Source organism: Ambystoma mexicanum, chromosome 5p, assembly GCF_040938575.1.
Source record: "Ambystoma mexicanum isolate Mex_15411 chromosome 5p, UKY_AmexF1_1, whole genome shotgun sequence".
In the NCBI taxonomy this organism is placed as follows: Eukaryota; Metazoa; Chordata; class Amphibia; order Caudata; family Ambystomatidae; genus Ambystoma; species Ambystoma mexicanum.
The window spans coordinates 1365474384-1365490467 of record NC_090930.1 but is presented as its reverse complement, the minus strand read 5'-3'; the positions used below and the strand labels follow the sequence as shown (position 1 = coordinate 1365490467).

General features: G+C 49.9%; 1 protein-coding gene across 1 annotated transcript in view; it reads right to left on the bottom strand.

Moving 5' to 3' along the window:
* TRIO (trio Rho guanine nucleotide exchange factor) overlaps nucleotides 1-16084 on the bottom strand; it is a 3834156-nt gene that overhangs the window by 2737720 nt on the left and 1080352 nt on the right. The window contains exons 10-11 of the mRNA XM_069613780.1: nucleotides 13676-13798; nucleotides 13146-13337 (exon numbers count right to left, since the gene is read on the bottom strand). Of these exons, the coding sequence (XP_069469881.1) occupies nucleotides 13146-13337; nucleotides 13676-13798 (315 nt within the window). The remainder of the gene's footprint in view (nucleotides 1-13145; nucleotides 13338-13675; nucleotides 13799-16084) is intronic.

The window sequence follows — 16084 nt, the reverse complement described above, 5'->3', positions numbered from 1 at the left end:
CCATAGAAGCCGTGCCTCGGTCACGGTCTGCGGGCGCTGCACTGCTCGGTGCCATTTACGTCCAGCAGCGTTCACCATCTCCCCTGCTAGCCCGTCTCCTTGGCGCCGCCTCCAAACTCGATCAGCCTGCTCCATGGGCGCTTGCAGGATGTTGTAGTTGCTCGCGCTTCCGCGAGCCTTTGTCTTGTGTCCCAGGTGCGTGGAATCTCTCTAAGTTCCACGCTCGTGGCGGCAGTTGATCTTTGAAGGGCAGGGAGCTGGGAGGGGATTGATGGTCACGGTGTACGGGTTGAAGAATAAAGTATAACTCAACTTACCTGATCCGTGCATTATTACACTGGCGACGAGGATTTCTTCAACCTCAACCCACGCGCCTTACGAAGCCGTGGACCATCATTTTCTGGTGTCCTCAGCTGGTCTCCCGAGCTGCGCTCCCGGACGAGGTCGAGCGGGGCCCACGGCGGAGTATACAGCCGCTGACTCTGGCTGAGCGACCGCTGTCCTTCGCTCTCAAGGATCCGGCCCGAGCCGCGCTCCCGGACGAGGTCGAGCGTGGCTCAAGGAGGTGTGTGCAGCTGCTCGAGCGCGGCCCACGGCGGAGTATACAGCCGCTGACTCCGGCTGAGCGACCGCTGTCCTTCGCTCTCAAGGATCCGGCCCGAGCCGCGCTCCCGGACGAGGTCGAGCGTGGCTCAAGGTGGTGTGTGCAGCTGTTGCCCTGCGGCTCCTCGCACGTCGCAGACGACGAACCTCGGCAGGTGAGAGGTGGACCCTGGGTGGGGGCACAGCCCTGCGGACCTTCATAGCCCGTAAGGGGGCCTGCAGAGACCACGGTTGTTGCGTTGTTCGACTCCGCCCCTTCCCCTGAGGAAGCTAGCCCGAGGGTTTCCTACTCATCGGTGGGCGTGGTTACACTTCCTCGGCTTCAAGGAGAGGAATGTTAACCCCTTGAGTGCAGAGGTCGCAGGAACTGCAATTCCCTGTTGGCCACTTCTGTTTCAGTTAGGAGGAAGTGACTTGTGCCTGGAGACCTGCCTGTGCAACTATTTGTAACATTCAGGTTCAGCGAATTCCCCTCCATGTAGAGGTGTCTTGGATGAAGTAACTCCTTCATAGAGTCTGCCGTTTTAGGACAGGGTGTACAGGATAACACCTTGTGTTCCAAGGAAGTCGTCGCAACTAACCTGTCCTGGTCGCGTGCAGACATCTCCATCTGTTCCATTTGCGGTTGAGCTCTATCAGTGGCTATCTCTGTTCCATTGACCATGCAGCACAGCAATGCTCGCCCCCCTCCAGCTTTTCTTCCCAATCCAGGAGAGCCCCCCATTGCGTGGGAGCTTTGGGTGGACACTTTCAAGGTATACCTGAGAGCGTCAGGTGGTTCCAGGATGTCTGATGACGACAAGGAAGCAACCCTGCTTAATTGCCTTGGTACGGAGGGTTTGAGGGTCTTCAGGCATCTTCCAGACCAGGATGTTTTGGCCTTGCCTTCTGGCGATGGGGATGGAGAGGGGGGGCAGGCAGTGGTTTTGGCATTTGAAACTGCTCTTAAGAAGCTGGAGACACGCTTTGGCAAGAGAGCTAGCATTGTGCTGGAAAGGTATCATTTCTTCTCGAGGGCACAGGATCTTGGCGAGAACATCGATTCATATGTGACGGCTCTGCGCACCCTCATTTCTACCTGTAAGTTCACGGGGCTGGCGGATGAATACATTCGTGACCAGATCATGATGAGGACTAGTGACTCAAAGGTAAGGGAGAGGTTATGGACGGAGAAGGACCCTCCGTTGGAGAAAGTGATAGACGTAGCCCGTGCCCTGGAGGAGTCAAGGAAGAGCGTCAAGGAAGTGACAGAGAAGGCGGACATTGTACACATGGTTCAGCCACGCAAGACTGAGGATAATCGTGCCAGGGTCAGGGATCAAAGAGCGACGCCGAATAGCAGAGATCTCTGCAAGAAATGTGGTTGGAGGGGTCATGTTGCAGGAGCTAAGGAGTGTCCTGCTTCCGCTGTTGTGTGCAGAAAATGCAAGGGAAGGGGACATTTTGCCCGCATGTGCAAAGCTGCTCCACAGAGGGAAGTTGTACGGCTGGTGGACCCTGAAGAGGATGATAGTAATGTAACGGTTGTAGGATATGTCAGTCCCTCCCCTATGGCGGGTGTGCTTCCCAAGGAAGGCGCGCTGTTGAGCGTGGGACCATCAAAAAAGAGTGCGTGGGCTACCCTTAGTGTGAATGGTGTTCCCCTCAGTGTGTTGGTCGACACGGGTTCTCCTTACACCATGGTTTCTCCCGAGCTGTACAAGTCCAAGTTCCATAAGGAGGTATCTAGTTTGAGTCCGTCTGACATCAATCCATGTGCGTATGGGCGTGTTCCAATTAAAGTATTGGGATACGAGTGGGTTGATATAGAATTTCATGGCCGGAAAACCAGAGGAAAACTATGTAGCTCATAAGGGTGACCCAGTTATTGGGTGGGATGAGCAGGCTGCCCTAGATATGGAGGTTCGCCCTGGTAAAGCTGTCCCTGTTTTGTGTGTGAGCAAAGGAAGAGAAGGTGGTTTGGGTCAGGGAAGTGCGTTGACAGCCAATGCTCTTCAAGAGAGGTTTCCGTCAGTTTTCTCCCCTGTCCTGGGCAAGTTGCGGGGTTTTTCACACAAGATTGTGCTCAAGAGGAGTGCCGTTCCCGTTGTGCACAGAGTTAGGCGGGTACCTATCATGGCACGTGAGGGTCTCAGGACAGAACTTAAACTCATGGAAGCTGGTGTAATAGAGGAGGTAGAGTCCTCAGAGTGGTTAGCCCCTGTTGTATTGGCACGCAAATCCGATGGTGGCATGAGGATGTGCGTCGATCTTAGAGATTTAAATTCCAGCATCTGGATCGACAGGCATCCCTTGCCGAATATAAACGAAATGCTTTCGCTTGTGGGAGGGGCTTCTTGTTTCTCCACCTTAGATTTGTCTTCTGCCTATCACTAGGTGGATCTGCACGTCGAATCACGCCCTCTCACTTCGTTCATTACCCCGTTTGGGGCCTTCCGTTTCCGGCGGATGCCTTTTGGTTTGGCCTCTGCTGTTTTCCAGCGAGTTATGCAAAAGTTGTTTTGTGGAGTGGATGGTGTGGAGTATTTCCAAGACGATATCTTGGTGTGGGGCAGGTCACGTGAGGAACACGATGAGAGGATTCTACAAGTGTTAGGCATTTTGGAGAAGAGTGGTCTGACGGTGAAATTGAGTAAGTGTAAAACAGGCGTGGAGAGTGTAACTTATCTGGGACACACTCTGGATGCCAAAGGGACACATCCCAAGGCTGAATTGGTGAGGGCATTATGTGAGGTGTCTCCACCCACCAGTAAAGACCAATTAAGGTCGTTTTTGGGATTGGCTGAATATTACAGCAGGTTCATTCCCACGTACTCCGACAAGACAGTTGCCATGAGAGCTTTGCTCAAAAAGGGTGTATGTTTTGAGTGGTCAGAGTCGTGTCAGCTTGAGTTTGAAGGCTTGAAGGCTCAGGTGGACCAGGCTCCATCTTTAGCTTCCTTTTCTCCCTCAAGGAAGACAGTTTTGACAGTGGATGCCAGTGAGTATGGGGTAGGGGCTGTTCTTGAGCAGTGTTTTGATGGATCGTACCACCCCATTGCTTTCGCATCCAGGGTTCGTAGTGAGGCTGAACGCAGATATGCCGTCATAGAGAGGGAGGCCTTGGCCGCTGTCTGGGCATCCAAACATTTTAGAACATTCTTGTGGGGGGTGGAATACACTATACGCACTGATCATAAGCCCCTGGTGCATGTATTGACAACTAAGGGCTTATCCCAGGCATCCTCTAGGGTGATGCGTTGGATGGCCGACATGATTGAGTATAATTTTAAAGTGGAGTATTTACCTGGTACTAAAAATATGGTTGCGGATTGTCTCTCTCGTTTTCTCCGCCACGATATAGGCGTGGAAGACTCAACACAGGCCGTGGCGGGTGACGAATATGTGTTGGTGGCCAAGGTGTTTCCGGCCGTCAGTGAGCAGGAGTGGGGTAGAGAGTGTGCACTGGATCCTGTGTTAAACAGCATCAAGGCAGCTCTCGCTACCGGTGCGGGCATGGACGATTTGGATAAATCGTTCGGTCAAGTATGGTCTGAATTGTCTGTTGGTCCTTGGGGCATTGCCAGGGGTACCAGGTTAATACCACCTGAATGTCTCAAGGCCAAGTTGGTGGAGTTGGCTCATGAGGGGCACATCGGTAGATCTATGACGAAAAGAAGGCTTAGAGAAGGGTATTGGTGGCCCAAGATGGATGAGGAGGTTGAGAAGGTAGTTAAGGATTGTGTGGCTTGTTCCATCAGCGATAAGAGCAAGACAACGTCGCCCCAACCCGTTCAACCCGTGGAAGTGCCCCAAGACGTGTGGTCAAAGGTGGCCGTAGACATTATGGGTCCCTTGGACGCTTTTGGGTGGAGGTTTCAAATATTTTGTAGTGTTGGTTGACTACCCCTCTAGGTGGGTGGAGGCCACGGCCTTGTCCTCAGTCACCACTGAGAAGGTGATTGAGTTCTTGTCGTCGGTGTTTGACAGGGAGGGAGTTCCTGCAGGAGTCGTCACCGATAATGGTCCCCAATTTGTGTCGGGTGCCATGCAAGAGTTCTTCTCTAAACTAGGGATTCGTCACCATAGGGTGGCTTTGTATAACCCAGAGGCCAACGGGTTAGTGGAGCGGATGAACCGGTTCGTGAAAGGGGCAGTTCAGTTGGCCATCGCCAATGGTTTGCCGTGGTGCAGAGTAGTGTCTGAGGCGCTTAAGGCTTATAGGGTTACCCCTTCATCGTTTACTGGTGTGTCTCCGTTTGAATTAATGAGGGGTAGGAAACCAGGGTCTAAACTCAGGGTAGCCGCCCTTGGGGGTGGTGTGCAGAGTTGCATCAACATGCAGGAGGTTCTTGACAGGGTACGCATTAAACAATCCCGTTTTTGGGAATCTCAGCTTTCAAAAAGAAAACCCCTGCGTGTGCAAGTTGGTGATCTTGTTGTGGTGAAAAATCCGAGATTCGTAGCTAAAGGCTGTTCCAAGTTTATGCAGCCGTGTGTCGTGACCAAAGTCGGTCGTGGTTACGTTAAACTACAAGATGGTACCAGATGGAGTTTGAGGCGGGTGGTCCCTGTTAAGGGAAAGTTGGCGGATACTCAGGACCAGTGTTGTGAGGGGGGCGGGGCCACAGTTGGAGATGGTCTCGAGTGTGCGGCTGAGTGTGTGGTTCCCATACCGAGCCCTTTGGGTGCCAGTAGTGGTATGGTAGTTCCTGGGCAGGCCAATGTGGTGGGGCGTGGAAGTGCGGAGGTGCCTTCCCCGGGGGGGTGAAGGCGTTGCGCCATTTGGTGGGGCACCTTTTGCAAGGGAGGCGGATGAGTCTTCCGAGTGTGATTCCGATAATTTTGCTCTTGGCCCGGCTGAGGTGGGGACAAAGGTTGCTGAGGAGTCTTCAGTGTTTGTGTCGGACAATTCGGTTTTAGTTCCAGCTGGGGGGGAACTATGTGAGGACTCTGCTCTTGCAGAGGCTTCCAATAAGGTGAATAACCGCCCAAACAGAATGAAGAAGATTCCAGCAAAGTACAAGGATTTTGTTTTAGAGTCTGCAGATAATTAATTCTTGGACTGCAGATATTTAAATTATCTTCTTTCTTATGTCTCCTTCATGTTCCCCTTGTTCCTTCCCATTTTCCCCGTTCTTTCCTTCATTGATGTTCCTGCGTGAAATTGTCCTCACTTGTTTTGTGGTTTACAGGGGGAGAAGTGTTGTAGTTGCTCGCGCTTCCGCGAGCCTTTGTCTTGTGTCCCAGGTGCGTGGAATCTCTCTGAGTTCCACGCTCGTGGCGGCAGTTGATCTTTGAAGGGCAGGGAGCTGGGAGGGGATTGATGGTCACGGTGTACTGGTTGAAGAATAAAGTATAACTCAACTTACCTGATCCGTGCATTATTACACAGGACAGCAGCGCAGATCAGTATCTTTTCCTTGGGCTGGCTGGATGCCTTGCACCCATCTTGTTGGGTCCGTTCCAAGTGATACGAACACTGTCTCTTTTGTGCGTAAAAACTCCGCTCTCGAACACTGCAGTTTCGAGCCCAGCTGCTCAGTGGCTTTTCAGCTGCACTATCTCTTAGCCACCAGTTAGATCAGACTGTTATCAGGATCAGGAGGATAGCTCAGGGACAAAGTGCTGGCCTTGGAAGCAAGACGACACGGAGCAACACAGGGTCGAATCTTGGTCTGCGCTTAGAAACCTCTGGGTAATAAGCGTGTTGGGTATTAAGCGTGTTACAAATAACCTATCATATCTTATTGACGGATCTAGCGGGAGCTCTCGAGTCTGCTGCCTCACTGCATGGCTGCTGGCGACGCCCCCGCGGCTAGTTGTATTATTTATTCATTGCCATTGTTTTAGTTTTATTTTCTCCCTAGCTTTTTGCATTGTGGCACCTTGAAACACTGTTCAGTTGTATAGCTACCTTATACATATCCAATAAATAATTTCTATTGTATAGGCACCCAGCAAATACTAATTAAAATAAAATAAAAATATTTGCTGGTTTGCAGATGAAATACAAGGACATGGGTTGTCATTTTCTCCTGGTGATTGGCTTATTCCTGGTCAGGCATTTTCCTGAGGGGACTGCCAGGCTCAGAATAACCTTCTCTGATCAAAATGGCATGTTATGACATTAAGCCAAATGTCATGTGACGCCATTCTCTGTGATGTGATCACTATGCTAATTACCATTTTTGAAGCTTAAAGCATCCTGCCTCTTTTTGGCCAAAGAATGTCGGTAAGTATGTGGCAGGGACAGGATGAGCATAGATTGGAGGAAAACTGCTTGGCAGCCTAACAAGTACAGGGTAAACTGATATTTACCAGTTCACTGCAGTACAGCCAGTTATCGATTAAGTGTGCGCTGGGAAAGGGCCTCAGGGAACTGTAGGACAGCCTGAATGGCATAGGCATAATTGGACTGGAAGACAAACTGGCAGGGATCCGAAAGCACTAGTGGTGCCTGGGCGCACAGGAGGGTCCCCCATAGGGGTAGCATTAGCAGGATTCATAAAACATGAAGCAAACACTATAGAACAGGCATAACGTGGTGGGTAAAGGGCAATACGCGGAGGCCTGCCAGAGGCCTCTCTGGCAGCTTGGCACGGCAACCTTTGGAACGGGTGCTGGGAGCAGCTCACCATGGTCGACCTGCCGCAGGGCGCTGTTAGGGGGGCCTCAGCCCTATTGTTGCTTTACAAGTAGTGATGGTATAGTGTGAAAGGTGGGGTGACTTGACAGGTCGGAAGTTAGCCAAACAAGCCTACGACCTGGGAGACCAGTCCACACACAATACTTGCAAACATGTTGAGCTGCCTTACATGGTGTTCAAAGGGAGAACTGGCTACAACATGTGTGCAGGAAAGCTGGTTGCCTTCACCAACATGCAGCAAAGTCCTGGCAAACTCAACGCCATTGCAAGCCCCCAACTGCCCATTGACTCATCACCCTACCCAACCTCGCAATATAGCAGGGCATCTTCATTCTGCACAGGCACACCACATGCCACCCAGAAGCGCAACCGAACACTAAACCACAGATTAGCACGCCAGGGCCAGGCACATCATGCACTGTACAGAGGTGCGAAAGTGGGTATCTTCCAAGGGGGGGGCGCTTATCAGCCCACGCCAATTGCACCAGAGTATCAGAAGACCACAGATTGGTTCTAACAGTATGACGCGACTGAAGGAAACTGCAAGTGGCCTGGGAGTTTAGAGGTGAAGAAAGTGGAGGCTCTGGCAGCACTGCACACATCGAGGGACCTTCGTGGTGGGGCGGGAGGTCTCAAGCAGCACCCTGTAAACATTGGGTGAAAGGGGGTGTGGTATAAAGAGGTGCCCAGAATCCAAAAGGCAGTAAGTGGAGTGCAGAAGTGAGTACCTTCGGCAGAAAAGCGCTCCTGGACAGAAACGGCATGGAAATAGTGCTAGCTGAGCTGAAGTAAATTCATCCAAATTCGTTCCCTACACAAAAGGGGGCAAATGAACGCAATTATCCCTGCACCCCAAACATCCCAAATATTCCATCAGACCCAGCCCATCCACAGCAATGAGTAGCTTGTTCATTCGTAAATGATCAGATGCCTGGGGTATCCAACACCTCATCTCTCCTCCTTGGGAGGCGGAAGGGGCGTTCCCGGGACAAGCCGCATCCTGCCTTGGACCCCAGGGAGCACTCGTTAGGCAGGGGTGGTGGATGTGGGGGGCTGCTGGGGTCATTCACTTGGTTGCAGCCCCCGCTTGAAGTCCCACCCTCTGTCTCCCTGCATTAAGGACAGGATAAGGGCCAGCTGAGGAAGTGATTTCAATTGTGAGGATTTAAGGATTGCTTTTATTATATACAGTGTATTCTTTGATGCAAACATTTCCTCTTCAGTGACATGTGGAGTAGGGTAGGATGCTATTGCTGATGTTCATAAGATTTTGTTGCTAACTTTTCTTTTTCTGTCACAGGTAAAGTTACGGGCCAGTCCTAGCTGGGAAGGAAATTTGATGCTGCGGTTTCCCCCACAAGCAGTTCCGGAATGGCTGCACTGAAGGACAGGCACAGTCAGCCCCTGAGGGATGGTTGAGACCGCTTGTCAACTGAAATCAGTGGTCATGGATCTATACTGCCTGGCAGATGATAACCAGAGGCAGATGTTTTTCACCTGTGGACAATCACCCTGTTGTATACCCGGGAAATCGAAAGGGCTACCTTAGAAGTTAAGGACATTGCTTTGTTTATGTGGCTGGGACCGCCCCAATTTGTTTGTTGACTCCAATAAATGTGATTTTTTTGTCTCCAGAAAATATACAATGTTTTCTGTGGTTATTGTGAGTGGAATGGTAACCAAAGCATCCATGCCTTAGATTGCAGGGAAGCGGGGGTTATAGTGGGGGCTGGCCCCGCTATGCAACTGCTGCCCCATTGTACAATGCAGCCTGTGTCTCGCTGCATCCCCGAACATCCTGCCTCGCGACCGTCATCTGACTGGGGGTGCCACACCCGGCCCTTGGCACTTGGGGCTGTGCCCCAGTCCCTGACTATTGATGGCACAGCAGGAGTGCGGGAGGGCATGAGTAGGACTTAAGAGCAGTGACAAAACTCTGTAGGTCCCCGTTTTGGAAAAAAGGGTTGCAGCAGGATTGAGGCGCTGTACATGGCCGCCAGAGCTGAAATACAAGTGGACACTTAAGGGAACAGGAGGGCGGGTCCGATGTGCACAAGGAGAGCTGTGCATGGGCTTCATTCCAGGAGTACCATGGCGCTGCAGGTTGAATTAAGGCCAGCTGGCATAGCTGCAGGTGAGCCCTAGTGGTAGAGAGGTGCAGCAGGGCAGGATTGGGATGCATTAGGAGAGTTGTGCATGGGTTTCAGTCTGGAAATACGAGGGTGCGTTGCGAGCGGAATTATGGTGCAGTTACAGAGCTGCCTGTGGGTCCCAGCGATAAAATTGAGAGGGTGCAGCAGGGTGTGCTCGAGGGGCATTAGTAGTGCCATGCATTGGTGTCAGTATAAAAACGCCAGTTGCCAATACATTCAAGAATATGGTTATTTGCATTTATGTGGGTGCCAGAGAAGGAATAGCGGGGATACAGCATATCAGGATTAAGGTGCATAAGGTGAGCTTTGCATGGGCACTGTGAGAAGCCTGAAGGTGTCTCACCTGCTAGTCCACCGGGATCTGTCATCCAGGTGGCCAGGACACAGCCATTGCTTTTGGATCCAGTTCCTGGGGTGGACCAGTGTGGGAGGATCACCTGGATGAGGGGTCTTCGGGGAGTGGAAGTGGGACACCGGAGGGTGAGACGCAGTATCCTTTTCCCTGTCACACCTTTTGCCCCATCCTACCAGGTAGGATACCTAGAAACTGAACCCTCACCTTTCCTGACACAAACACTTTCTCACGAACAGCTCACCGTGAGCGACAACAGACTAACACCACAGCCGTATACCCAACTTGTCCCAATACAATGGTATGGCAAGGTCATGCAATTACTGATCATTACACACACCTGACTTCCATCACACTTCCCCACAGGGATAAAAGGCAGAGCATGAAAGCACACTCTGGGCGAGGCAAAACAGACGAGGAAACAGAAGTTCCAAAATGGCAGTTTAGTACGAGGAGAAAGACGGCGAGACCAGAGAGCATTGCTAGGAGGGAAGTGCCCTTAACCATTAAAGACTGTTACTTTTGTGAACTTTGTAAAGTAAGAAACCTAGGTCCTAATGCTGATCCAACCTGCACAGTGTGTCGTAGGTACCTGGGGCTCTCCCGCGTCGATAACCAAGGTGGGGAGGAACAATTGCTGCCCTGGTACTGTCCTTGGCTCCTGCAACAAAGCAGCGTCAGTAAAGACAGCACAGTCAGAGAGACTGTACCAAACCAGCCTGTGTTTTGAACCAAGCTTGCAAGCGAAAACATTGTATGAAAATATCTAAAGAGAACAGTGTGTGAGACGTTTATGACAAGCAATGTGAACATAATTGGAAACCAAAGGAGTAACTGAACTTTGTGAGGCCAAGAAAAGATACCGTAGACAGAGTGGTGAGGCGCCACGTCGGTTCGCATTCAAAAGTCTCTGTTAGCATTCCAACTGAAGCTAAGCGTGAGAAAAGGGAATCTTAAGATCGAAGTTGTCCTGCAACGAGTCAAGCTAAACCCTGTGCACATTCGAAAGTCTTTGATGGTTTAATGTACACTGCAATTGGTCCGAGCCTGGCTGAGGTAGACCAGTTGGGTAAAAGTAAGGGATCTGAGCCCGGCTGAGGGGGATCCAGGATAAACACCCGAATTGAATATTTGTAAAAATAAAATAACTTTTGCTTCTTCTTTTGGTACATCAGGCCCTCTGAATCAAGAGACTTAAGAAGTAAAGAGACTAGGATACAGAAGGTCCTGATGCTGGTAATGGAACTGTATCCTCGTGCCGCAGAAGCCAGAGTGTGTGCTTTGCTCGAGTGAACCGCCTTGCCCCGTGGTGAAAACGTGGGGAAGGGAGGCCAACAGCCCGAACATCCTGACATATCATTTTGTGAACGCTTATTACTTTTTCATGTACACTATCCCACACTATTTGCAAATTAGTCTTAAGGATTGGCAATAGTTTTATTTTTGTTTAGGCCCTTTTATTTTGACAAGACTCCACTAGGACTGCATCATTATTACTATTTGATAGTCATAGCTTGCTCCCATCTGTAGATTTAGATAGGAGTGTTTCACACCCTTGAGCTATGGTCACCTGTGTCTGTTTTACTGTTGATACAATGTCTTCCTTACAGCACCCAGTTCTAGAATAGCAGGAAGGCTGCAGGTGAATATCAGGGTACACTGATTGGTTGAGTGTGGCTCCGTAAACTGAAATATTTGTGGAATGATGTACGAGTAGTGAGGTGCCTCGGCAGAGCTGCAGGAGCCCTCACACATGGGGTACCACAGGTTGCAGCAGGGGAAGAAGAGTTAGATTGATGAAAGCACACAGGAATTTGCAGTGGTGTAGGCGCGGGGTGAGGTGCATCAGGAGAGCTGTGAGAGAGTCTCAGATCTGAGCTGGCAGGAGTGTTACAGAAAAGCACCAGCGTGCAGCACCACTGAGACTTGTCAGGTGCATGTACCGTAAATGCTCCCCAATTCCCAGCATGCATTCTTTAACCACTTTCCAGCTGTTGTGTGCCTAGGACATGTCTGGCAGATCTCTGTATCAGATCCTGTCCAGCGGTGTATATGCACAGTACTTGATACCACCGCCATGCACATCAAATTAAACATACAAAGAGAAACCAAGGCCCAACTGGAGGAATTCCTGCAGACAGGTGACACAGAAGCTGTGCCCACGCGTAGACACCTGTACGGGCTCCCGCATGCCCTTAGTGCGGGCGAGCATAACAGCCGCCACTTCGGCTTCTCCAGGAACTTGTTGTTGAAGCCAAGCATCACTGGCGCAAATTGTCCACTAACAGGTATCTGCCCAAGGGGGAACCCACCCAAAGATACCAGCAAACATTGTGGACAGGGGGTGGGGGGCTGCTCTGGGTCCAGTGTATGTGTGTTTCCCTGGGAGAGAACTCTTGAGCATCCTCAGTTCAAAGCCGATGTCTGTGGGGTGGTGTCCACAGCACCCCCACCCAGCCCTCTGCATCTTTGACCCCCCACATCTCACATAGCCTCCCTGCTTCAAGAAATTCCCACAGAGCCCACAATTTGCAGGGGTCCCCACCTACCTCTTTGACCTCTGCGTCAGTACCCCAGGAACACAATCGGACCTCTTTTATTGGGGGGGCTCTCCCACTGCAGTGACTACACCAGACCCACGAGCTCTGCTCCCACATGCAGGCTACAGCTCGCAGGACTCTTGTCATGGGGGGGTTGTCCTCTCTCTGCTGTTCCAGGGGTCCTCGCCCAGCCTTCCTGCTCCTCGGGCACCTGCTCAGTTCTTGCTGATCCGTGGCTCTCCCCCAGTTCTGCACACGGGGGCTAGGCCGCTCTCTTGTTCTCAGGCTTCTTTGTTTGGCACTCGGTTCCTAACCGCTCTTCCAGAGTTGCGACTATAATCATTTCAGACAGAGAATGAAGCTCTTTTTCCTGCTCAACTGCTTGAGATACAGGGCAGGATGGGAAATTTTAGCTGGCAGGTGGCCCAAGCTGTCTTTGAAGGGAAGCCCACTGAACAGAACAGGTTGCCTCGGCACTTGCCATCGGCCAGGATACACGCTAGAGCGCTGCATATTTTCATTCTTTAGTGCGACAGCATTCTATGCTCTCTGGCAGCAATAAGCAAAAGCTCCCAGTAGGGGGCTTTTGCTTGATTACTGCGTGAGAGTTAAACACAGGAAGCTGGTTCATTTTAGAAAATGGATGCCTCCGAGTCCTCGAGAATCAAGACATTGATGCTTATTTCCTCAATATTTTACATAGAACTTTTTGTTAAAAAAAGTTAACATTTTTTATTATGGGCAATCTTTTTCAAGCATAACAGTTCTGAGCAATCTACCTCTTCCACAGTAAAAACCAATGTATTCAGGTCTATTCTTATCATTCATGATTTGATGAACCAGAGTGGTGGATTCTTAAAAGATCATACCTCTTTGACATGAGTATGAAATGACACTGACATGTCAAGTAGTATCTTGCGCTGTTCCACACGTCTTACAAAGTCCTGTATACGATCTTCAAGTTGATGTGCTGCTTGGAAGATCTCTTCTGGGTCACATTCTCCTGTCTGAGCTAACTGCTCCGCCGCTTCCAACAATTTGTCAGCATTTGTATAAGTGTTCTATTTGGGGAGAGGGGAAAAATGTAAGCAGTTAAAGGGTTAATGGGCTGTATACAAAATTGACAGTAATTGTTACCTAGAACAGGATCTCCAAATGATATATTCTGTGCTTTGATTTCTACTTAAAAAGGCTGCTTACAGAAAACATGGCTTTGAGGATCTAAACAGGATAGGATGACCCTCTCTGGGATTCTCTTATATCTCGAACATGCCCCAGACAGGGCTGTTTAAAAATAATTTCAGCTTGTATGTTAACAATTCAATACTGTTTAAACAGAAATGCATTTCATTCTGGATTGTTAATAATATGCACGGAAGCACGTTTCCACATTGCTCACCTGTGCAACTTCCTCAAAGTCTTCATGACGCTTCTGCAAAGCTCTTGCCCTGTGCAGAGATTTGCCAACTCCAGTGTGCTTGCTAAGGAATGCTTCACCATGGTTCTCGATCCAGTCCAAAACCTACACAAAAGAAGTGTCTGGTTAAAAGCTAGCATACCTGTTGCGGTTATGAAAATCTGCAACAAAGGTCATTTGTAAATGACTGAAAGGTGACATATGCCCAGTAATCATCTTTATGTGGTTTTTATCTGCCTCTTAGAATCACATACGTTGCATTGGCCACCATATAGTGGATGGCTCAGAGTATGGAATGTTTTTAAATTTGATAACAGGGCATCGACAGGGGCGTTCCTGTCACACTATCCCAATCCTCCGTTTACAAGGACCAATGATCCTTCACGCTTCAATGCTCTCAGAGTGATTTGTTTTTCTGAGAGGGCACCTGCACCTGCTGAGAGAATGTAGCTCATTTTATACGGTCCTATTGGTTCTCTGAGAGGAGTCAGGGTAGGGGCACATGATTCTACGCCTCCCTACTATCAGCCCTTTACCATGGTCTGATCAGCACTGTATTACCTTCAACATTATCACCTCCAAAGGCCCTCAACCACCCACCATCCCCCTTCCAGCGGCACTCTCACGCAGCTCTAAATTGCTCTCAGAAAAACCTATCCCAGCACCTTAGGGTGCCTGCTCTGCTACCCCCCTTCTCCAACGACCCTGAATTTCTTGCCAATGACTTTAAGAGGGTCATCTCCAAGGCTGTTGACTCAGTGGCACCTCTCACCCTCAAAAAAGCCCCAAAATTTAAACATTCTAATGCCTGGTTCACCCAAGACCTCCTACAGATGCGTGGGGAAAAAAGGGTTGCACTCACCACTGAGGCTACCAGAATTGCCTTCAAATCTATTTCTAAACAATAACGCCATCACCAATGCCAAAGCCACCTCCTTCAATACAAGGATAGCTAATACTAAATTTGTTGAGAAATCTTTGCCATATTGAGAGAACTTGAGACACCCAACTCCCCTCCTTCACCTATGGAGGAAGACGAATCCTGGTGCAACTCCATCCAGTCCGCCATGCTAAACAAATTGGAAACCTTACAGGCTAAAATCTTCGGCCCTCAACGGGAGCTCACCAAACTGGTCGCCACTAGTCAGGGTATCTATATGCCAGCAGCAAATTCCAGCCACTCTGCCTTGTTTGACTTCAAAGACATGAGTGAATCAGAGGTCATCACACTCCTCCGTTCCATCAAAATATCTAACTGTAAAGGTGATGCCTGCCCAGCACAAGTCATCAAGGACTGTGCCCCCTCCCTAGCCCCTATCATCACGGCATTCATCAATGCCTCTTTCCACTCTGGCTACGTCCCAGTGGGACTAAAGGAAGCGTGGGTTTGTCTGCTCCTGAAAAAGCCCTCCCTTGACCCATCCATTGCAGGCAACTACAGGCCCATCACCACTGTCCCCTTCCTACTACAAATTCTGGATAAAGCAACCTACCTACAAATACAGAACTTCCTGGAAAACAACCATCTCCTAGGACTTAAACAATCAGGGTTCAGGCCACGTCGTGGGACCGAAACGGCTCTCCTTGACCTCAAAAACCAGACTGATGACCTTCGAGACGCAGGCAAACCTGCGCTCCTCCTGCTCTTGGACCGGTCGACGGCCTTTGATCTGGTCGACCACAAGTCCCTATGCTAGCACCTCTCTTCAGTAGCCAACTTCTCTGACAAGGCCTGCAAATGGATAGACTCATTTCTAAAACCTAGAGCTATGAAGGTCTTTTCTCTGACTCTTCTTGCGCTGACCCCAGCACCATCAAGTGAGGGGTCCCACAAGGCTCATGCACAGCCCCCACCCTCTACAACCTCTTCACAAGGCCACCGTTTAAAATCTTGGACTCCCTGGGCATCTTATATATGAACTATGCACTCATCCCCCTCTCGGGTGATTACTTGTCCGACCAGAACACACTGAACTCCATATACACAACAATGAAATCATGGATGGCAGAAAACTGGTTATACCTCAACAGTGAGAAACCCGAGCTCCTGCTGTTTGGCTCCCCCTTCACAATGAGCAAGTTGGACAACCAATACTCTTCCTTTACCATTGATAATATCCCCATCACCGTGTCACCATGAACAGGCAGGTTAATGCCATAGCTTCCACGTCTGCCTACCATTCTAAACTTATCAACCCAGTAAGACCCTTCCTGTCCCAACAGAATTGTCTCACCATTATTGGCTCTAGGCTTGATTTCTGTAATGCTAATTTTCATAGGCACTTCTGCCAAGAACGTGGCCAAGCTTCAAATTGTTCAAAACAATGCACTCAGAGCCGCCACTGGCCTTTCGCAAAGAGAACACATCTCAGATCTTAGAAGACATATCCA